This window comes from Clytia hemisphaerica, unplaced genomic scaffold, assembly GCF_902728285.1.
Source record: "Clytia hemisphaerica strain Z4C2 unplaced genomic scaffold, Clytia hemisphaerica genome assembly, whole genome shotgun sequence".
Classification (NCBI taxonomy): Eukaryota; Metazoa; Cnidaria; class Hydrozoa; order Leptothecata; family Clytiidae; genus Clytia; species Clytia hemisphaerica.
In genome coordinates, this window is record NW_027103373.1 from 33,695 (window position 1) to 42,290 (window position 8,596).

Genomic DNA, 8,596 nt, shown 5'->3' on the forward strand with positions numbered 1-8,596 from the left:
TCTTTTTAACTGGTAACCTTTTTATGTTGGATCTATTGACCATCCATCAGTGATCTAAAAAAGCAATTGAATCTTCATCCATGATGCTATAAACTAAATTCCATAAGATGCCAGTCTTTGAAGTTCGATTTAGACTCTTTAGGCAAGAACAAATTTTTTTATTGTTCTACAAGCTCGGCCCATTCTGTTTTTTTTTTCCAAAAGCGAAAAAATAAAAATACCGAATTTGTAAGTTAAGCAACTTAAATTAAGGAGGATGGACTTCAGAACATGGTCAATAAATTTATCTCGCTTTCTTCTAGAATGGTATTTTTTTCAAACCTTCTAATATCTCGAGTTTGATTTTACTTACCTTAATGTTTCTTTTGTTTTAATTTTTCAGCTAAAAAAAACGAATCAATAAATAGAAACAAAAATGAAACGTTACAGACGTCAAGAGATGGATGATTCCGAATCAGACCTTGAGAAAGAAGCTGACGATTATGTTCCATACGTTCCAATCAAAGAACGTAAAAAACAAATGTTGATTAAACACCGTATCATCAGTGAGTTGGAAAAACAAAAAGACAGTGGCCAAGAGAGTGAAAATGAAGAACTTTTGAAACAAAAAGAAAAAGAAGCACGCCAAGCTATGAGTTTGTTGGATCAACATCATGAATTCAAAGACGAGGAGGATGAAGTGAAAGAGACTGAAATGGAGAAACAGTTACGCGAGGAACAGAAGATTCTTGAAAGTGTGGCTGAACGTAAAGCCTTGATGGCTGCTACTGAGCTAGCTAAAGGTATCACTTACGAAGAGGCTTTAAAAACTTCTTGGAAACCTCCCAGATATATTTCTGCGTATTCAGAAGAACGTCATGAGAAAGTTCGTAAGAAATATGGCATCCTTGCTGAAGGTAATGATTGCCCTCCACCTTTGAAACGTTTTCGTGAAATGAAATTTCCTAAAAGTATTTTGAACTGTTTAAAAGCAAAAGGTATTACGAACCCAACTCCAATCCAAATGCAAGGCATCCCGGTTACCTTGTCTGGTCGTGATATGATCGGAATCGCTTTTACTGGTTCTGGAAAAACTCTGGTGTTTACGTTACCAATCGTTATGTTTTGTATTGAACAAGAAAAAGGGTTGCCTTTCCGTAAAGGTGAAGGCCCGTACGGTTTACTCATCTCGCCGTCCCGAGAGTTGGCCAAACAAACGGCCGACATTATTAAAGAGTTTGTAGCAGCTTTGGCAAGAGATGGCTTACCAGAGTTGAAGGTTCTTTGTTGTATCGGTGGAACTTCCATGAAAGAACAAGCAGAGACGATCAAGCATGGTGTTCACATTGTAGTGGCCACACCAGGACGTTTGATGGACTTGTTGAATAAGAAGATTATGAATCTCGATATTTGTCGGTAAGAATATGTTTTGCTTTTTCTATTTTCAAGTTATCTAACTTTCATCATCAGGTAGGTCCATTCAGCACATTTGATAAATAACGAGATTGCTCACGGGAATTTCTAGCCGGTGCGAGCAAACCCGCACCTGTCAATCATTTTTTAGACCTATCAATCATTTCTAAGTAGTTTTTCCTTTTTTTCACTTGTGGTTCTGAAAAAAGTGTTTGTAAGATAACAGAAAAAGACGAAAGTCGATTTTTATGCGTCTTTTTTAGCTGAAAGTTTTGGAATACTGGATTTTCGAGAGAAGGGAAAGTCATGACTCTTGACTCTTGACTCTTACCAGCAAACCAACCTGATCCATTTTGAAATACTGTACTTGAGTCGACTTGAGTCAAACTGCATTCAGTGCATTGAGGTGACACTACTTAGAAACTTTTTGTTTCTTAAAATTATAACGGGAATTTTCGAAAACATCAATGAGAGCCCATAAAACCAGAAAAAGTTTGGCTAATGCTGACAAAATAACAAACTTCAACGCACCGTATAGGATTCGAACTCTCAAAAACGATATTTCCAAATTGGCCATTTTATCGCCATATCCACTCAGCCATGTAGGAGTTAACTGATGGTGAACAATGATTAATCATACAATAATTTTATTTACCCTGTGTCAAGGTATTAACTTCTTAAACAAATGATTTAAGATCATTTCCAACATGCAGGAGCCGATCACTCATCGAGATTTTCAGGGGATTTTCAGAACTCTTTAGTAGGACTGCAGCAAACGGGCTGTAAACCCTGCTAGTGCCTGTAAAATTAGAATTTCCATCTGGGGGGTTAGGGCACTCTCCAATCTCCTTAAAGTCTCAAAAGACTGAGGAGAGGAGCTTTTTCTTCCATACAGTACCCATATACAGCAGACAGAATTCACAGAGCGTACACGCGCGGGCGATTATTAAACACGATCGCGCGGAATGCGGGTCAAAAAATTCCCGTGAGCAATCTCGTTATTTATCAAAAAGTCATTCAGCATCTAGTTTCAAGTTTTATTGTGAAGAAATTGTCTATGATTCGTTATATTCATGACGTAATGTCTTCACATGCGCAAGCACCTGAAATAGCCAGCGCATTTGCCAGTTAGTGTTATTGTTTAAAATTCAAAAATTAGTGACAAACACCCGCACTTTTACGAGTGCTTCTGTATAAAACATTATTTCATGAATATCGATCAAGAAAAACCTTTTATTTAAGTGATTTCTTGAAAACCTGGGCTCAAAAAATTCGAAAAAGTTGCAAAGTGTAAAAGATCTTAATTTTCCAATATTATTTAATATATACTGTAGGATATACTGTTATTCACAATTTCACAATGGTTTTGGACAAATTTTAAAGATATTTGATTGTTGTCACCTAACAAAATTCGTTATATCTTATATTCAATAAATTCAAATAGAACATAAATGTTCACAGTCGCTTGAACTTTTGGAGAGTGAAGGAAGGTTATCTTTGCTCCATGGAGTTAGACTGCCCCGGAGGCACAATTTTCGACTTGTCGTTTGTCAGGGCGAGATCGATTAATGTTGAAGATGTGTCAGTTATACGGGTAGGTTTTGTTATAATTTGGTCAAAACCTTGCAGGTTTAAGAAATGTTTTTCATCTCTGTGGTCGTTTCGGACGAGATAATTGATGACGGCAATGTGTAACTCTGAAAAGGAGAAAGTACCCAAAAACAGTGAAATTATCATATTCAAAATGTTAAAAAAAAATAAAAAAAAAAAAAAAAAAAATAAGACGGAAATAAATATTAGATAAAATATCCTAAACGCCTCTCTTTACTATCTCTGGTAAAAGATCATTACGTAGTGTTGTGGTGTTGTAAACAAATTGATACTGAATATTAGGGATATAGTTAAATGTAGCAACGAGAGTGAAAACCAAAGCCTCACTAGATCCAAAAATAAATTATCCAGAAAAGAGATAGTGTAGTGGCAAGTTAAAGGCTAAGCAGAGGCACTATACTTAAATAAAATTGAAAGTATGAGACTTTAATTATATATACCTTTTCGCGTGATACGGTGTAGATAATGAGGTGATTTATCTTAAAAAAAACATTGTTTAAACTGATTTTTTTTTGCACGTTTTGAATAACACTTTTTAAATACGTGAAATTTGTTTTTTTATATTTGTGATTTTGTATCCTGACAAATATTTAAAGCTACACGTTTTTTATAAGTACAAACTATTATAAGAACATTTCAAGGCTTTGCTGTCTCTGAAACACCAAATTTCTTAGAAGATTGATAAAAAAACCATCAAAGCGAAATGTTGCAATGATGAAGCTATTGTCATGTACTCTCGTACCTAATAAGCGTTTCTTATACCTCAAAGACCCTTCTAAGGGTTACAATTCACAAACCACAAACTGACTAAAACTGTTAGGAGGGTTCTCTAAAGACCGGTCTGGATACCGAATCTTTTATATTGAATAACCTAGTCTACACAATAGACAGCTCTAGGCTTTTATGCCTTACTCTTGGTCTATAGGCACTGCTATAGGCGGCCACTAGTAGCCCCCACCGGGAAGTGCTTATTAATATGTTTAAACATAATAGAAATAGTTTCGAAACTCTCTATTGTATCATTAAAACCTCAGTGCGCATGCGATTTATCCGAAGAATTTCAATATTCAGACAAGAGCAGTGCCCGGGGGGGAGGGGGTACTTAGGCAAAAATAGGTGCTGGGTATGTGCGGACGGTAAGGGTCGGGTTTTTTACCTTTCAAAGTCTCTCTAAGGGTTACAAAAATCAGGAAATTTCAAAGTAGTCTCTCTAAGGGTGGGAAAAATCACGATTTTTAGAAAAAAAATTTGATTTTGAGACAAAAAATTACAAAAAAGTCTCACTAAGGGTAGGAAATTTTTGAAAATCAGAAAAAAATTTTCGAAAAAGTCTCTCTAAGGGTCACTTTTTCACTAAAATTTGGTCTCTCTAAGGGTCGGTTTTCGGAGGTTCCGTCCGCACATACCCCTCATTCACCAACCCTTGTACCCCCCCGGGAGCAGTGCTCATATCCCGAAGAGTAGGAGTTTTACTCTCGAAACGAAGGAAGATATGACGTAGCCTATGAATAACCATTCTCTTTAAACCCTTTGTGCGCGCTGTTTTTAGCTTTTGATTTAGAAGATGGTTTTGGTACCATGCCCCTTTAAATCAAGTGGTCAGGAGCTATGGCCTCAAACTGAGACTCAGTGTTGTTTTGGACGTATATACGCGTCCCTCGTGGTCTAAGGGTTAATGGTCCTATTACAGGTTCACCTATCGATTCCCTAGACGAATTGTTTATTTTATTCCGTTCTTTTATGTACAAATTATTTGTTCTTCTTTGTTGCAGGTATTTATGCTTGGACGAAGCTGATCGGATGATCGATATGGGTTTCGAAGATGATGTTCGTGAAATCTTCTCCTATTTCAAAGGACAACGTCAAACACTTCTTTTCTCTGCTACTATGCCTAAGAAAATTCAAAATTTTGCTCGATCAGCCCTTGTTCAACCGATCACAGTTAATGTAGGTCGAGCTGGTGCAGCGAGTTTAAATATCATCCAAGAGGTGGAGTACGTACGAATGGACGAAAAGATTGTTTATCTTTTAGAATGTTTACAAAAAACAGGACCCCCTGTTTTGATTTTTGCTGAGAAAAAATCTGACGTCGATGATATTCATGAATATTTGCTTCTCAAAAGCGTAGAAGCTGTGGCGGTTCATGGCGACAAAGATCAAGAGGATCGACACCGATCCATCCAACAATATCGTAATCGGGAGAAAGACGTCCTTGTTGCTACGGATATCGCATCAAAGGGTCTCGATTTCCCAAGTATACAACATGTTATCAACTATGACATGCCTGAGGACATCGAGAACTATGTGCATCGTATCGGTCGTACGGGTCGTTCAGGGAAAAAAGGTGTCGCTACAACTTTTATAAACAAAAATTCGGACGAATCAGTTTTGTTAGATTTGAAACATTTATTAATCGAATCCAAACAGAAATTACCACCTGTTCTGGCAGCTTTGGAATCAGAACATCAATACTTGAATGCAGGAGAACAACAAGGATGTTCTTATTGTGGTGGTCTTGGTCACAGAATCACAGACTGTCCGAAATTACAAGCTGTCCAAAACAAACAAGTCGGGAGTATTGGTAAAGCTGACTTTTTGGCCAGTAACTCAGCTGATTATTAAACTGTCTGCACTCATTTATTGTATCAGGTCTGTTACTAAAGTACGAGAGGAGGAAATTTTAGGCTTTAGCATTTATTTTTTTCAATTTAAAGAGTAATGGGCTTTTTCCAGAAAAAATTTGAATATGGGGGATAAAGGATATAAAATTTTTTGGAAATTTACCTCCCGGACATTGTGACTTTTGACCCCCGGACAGCAGGTCTAACCCCCCGGAAAAGCATTAGTTGACCCCCTGGACACTCAAAATCACCCCCAAACAGAGCAAGTTTGCCCCGGACAAGGCAAATTTTGTAGATTTTTCACTACCCCGGGACACTATATCCTCCACCCCCCATGTACGAACATTTTCTGGAAGAGCTCAATACAATGAACTGTCGATCAATAATCGAAAAACTATTTGAAAAAAAAATAATGGAGATTTTGCAAGACCAACACTAATGCGACTAATGATAAGACATGTTTATGCCAAGTATCGATATTTTGTTTTTTGGGATAGACTTTTTATATATTTTTATCGTTTTTTTGTACAGTTTATTATGTTAGGATTGATTTTCTGACTTGTATTTTCGTTGATACGAACCAAGAACTTTGCAAACTAAATTAAAATTATTTTATCCCGAATAAAAGTTAATGATTTACGAGTAAAAATCGGAAATTGTTCCCCAGTTTGCAGAGTGTGGGAGTGTGGCAAGGCTGCACTCGAGGAAAAATTCGGAAATACTAAGTTCCGCACTGGAGGAGCGCTCCTGATAAATTTTGGTCCGGACAAGGTGTGCTTATACATGTTTTTTTTTTATAAGCATATGTTTTTTGGGAAACAAGCTCAGTTATGCTTAGAGATATTGTAGACTCAGGCTTGAAGTATGTTTATCATATGCTTATTTTTCTGAAAAATGCGAGTCTCCAATTTTTCCAAAATCTGTCGTTACTATACATGAGGATAGGGAAACAGGTAAAATGACACAAAGATTTTTCAGGAAAGTTGTGAACGATTGCAGCGTTTAAAATTTTCACTTACACACCTCAAAAGCAAGCTCAGTAATATGCTTGTAATATGCTTATTTTTTAGACAAATTCAGGGATCGGGGTATGCTTATAAACGTTATGCTTATAAAAAAAAACATGTACCTCGGAAATTCGCCCAAAAAGGCAAAAATTGCTAAAATTAGCTGAACTTGAGGGGAAAATGGCTGAACGCTGCACTTGAGGTTAAAAAACCGTCTGAACTTGCACCTAAGAACCTCAAATTATGCACCTGCGCTCGACTTTTTCCGAGTTGTGCACTCGAGATCTTGAGCAAACGTGCCACACTCTGCAAACTGGATTGTTCCTAAAGATATTATACTGGGCAGGATAAGAAATTCGTATGCACATTGTTCAGTTCTTGATGCATTATTTTTGAAAAGGGTTTTCATCACCACGTACACCATAGACGATTAAATTTTTTCTCCACACGGTTTTTTATAAGAACAAACTATATAAGAACATAAGGCTTCGATGGTCAAAATATTAAGAACAAGTTGAGAACATTTATAAAATTTCCTTGGTTTTTTAGAAAGGGAGCTTATTCGAGGGGGTGTTTATTAAATTAGAACGAAAGTCACTTTAATACATCCCCTTGTCACAGACCCACTGGGGGGGGGGCGTACGGGGTTCGCGATTTCCGAAATACCGAATAATTTTGCCAAAATTTCCGAAATTCCGCAAAAAAATACTTGATACAAATTTTTTGGGTATTTTTCCTCGTTTTGACTAATTTTTCATCAAATTTCCCAAAATTCCGAAAAAAAGGGATAAAAACTTTACAATACCGAAATTTCGAAGCTAAAATTCATGGATTTCCGATACCGAAATGGGACAAATAGCATAATAGGATTGGTTTATTTGATTATTTTCAGGGAGGACAAAAATTGGAGGACAATTTTCCAACGGGGACGATATTTTGGCCAATTTCTCCAATGGGAAGGGGTCCCAGTGGGTGGGGGGCGTACGGTTTTTCGGTATTGCGGAAATCGACCCTTTTTTCTTCGGAAATTCGGAAATCAGGCAAAATTCCTGCGGTATTTCGGAATTCTGAAATTGTTTCGCCATCCCCACTGAATTTTCTGATGCGAAAACAAAAGAATTAAAATCCCCAGCCATAAAAAATATGGGAAAATCAATCCCATCGAGTTTCAGTCCGTTATTTTTATTCCCACTGGTTCTCAATTTCAGTTGAGCTAGAATCTGACGACAATGTCTGCTGTATGTATGTCTGTATGTCCGTCCGAAAACTTTATTGGGGCAGCCTGGAGACTTCAAAAATTGTTCGATTTGGCTGAAATTTTGCACACTTGTTCCTTGGGTGAATATCTGGAGGCGCTTTTTACATTTTTCAAAAATTTTGATTTTTGCTACCTAATATTGAATATTTGAAATGTTACAATTGGGCTTTCGAATAACAAAATATCTGAAGTTGAGCCCAGTGCAGTGCGCACGTTCGACTATGTTTTAATGAAGTGAATGTCAGCCTTTTCCTTTTTAACACTCACTTCTCATAGACCCTAGGATTTTTCCAGCCAATTTGGGATCTTCAATCACCTTTCGTTCAGAGGCAACTTTCAGCAGGTATCTTTACTACGAATAAGCGCCCGGGGCGTTTATTTAATTTTTTCGATTTTAGGAGGGCGTTTATTCGAGGGGGCGTTTAAAAGAAGGGGGCGTTTATTGAATTATTTTAGTCTAAAGTCGAATATTTAGAGCAAATATACCCTTTGTTTAAGTTCTTTATCAGGATTTTAGTGCAAAATTTCTTTGGTTTCGATTAAAATTGCATCGAAAGCTGCTCTGGTTACAAGAAATGACTAAAATCTTCCTTTTCGAACCCAATCATCAACGCTGGTAATGAAGTATATTATTAAAGTCACAAGTTACTAATAAACACCCCTCCCCTAGAGGGGGGACGTTTATTCGAAGGAGGCGTTTATCAAAT

General features: G+C 37.0%; 1 protein-coding gene across 1 annotated transcript; it reads left to right on the forward strand.

Annotated features, from left to right (window-relative positions):
* The first annotated feature begins 382 nt into the window (after positions 1–382).
* On the forward strand, positions 383–6,268 carry LOC136823928 (probable ATP-dependent RNA helicase DDX41). The gene is made up of 2 exons (XM_067080089.1): positions 383–1,395; positions 4,776–6,268. Exons 1-2 carry the CDS (start codon positions 416–418, stop codon positions 5,623–5,625), a joined length of 1,830 nt encoding a protein of 609 aa, XP_066936190.1. The 5' UTR covers positions 383–415; the 3' UTR covers positions 5,626–6,268.
* The last annotated feature ends 2,328 nt before the right edge of the window (positions 6,269–8,596 follow it).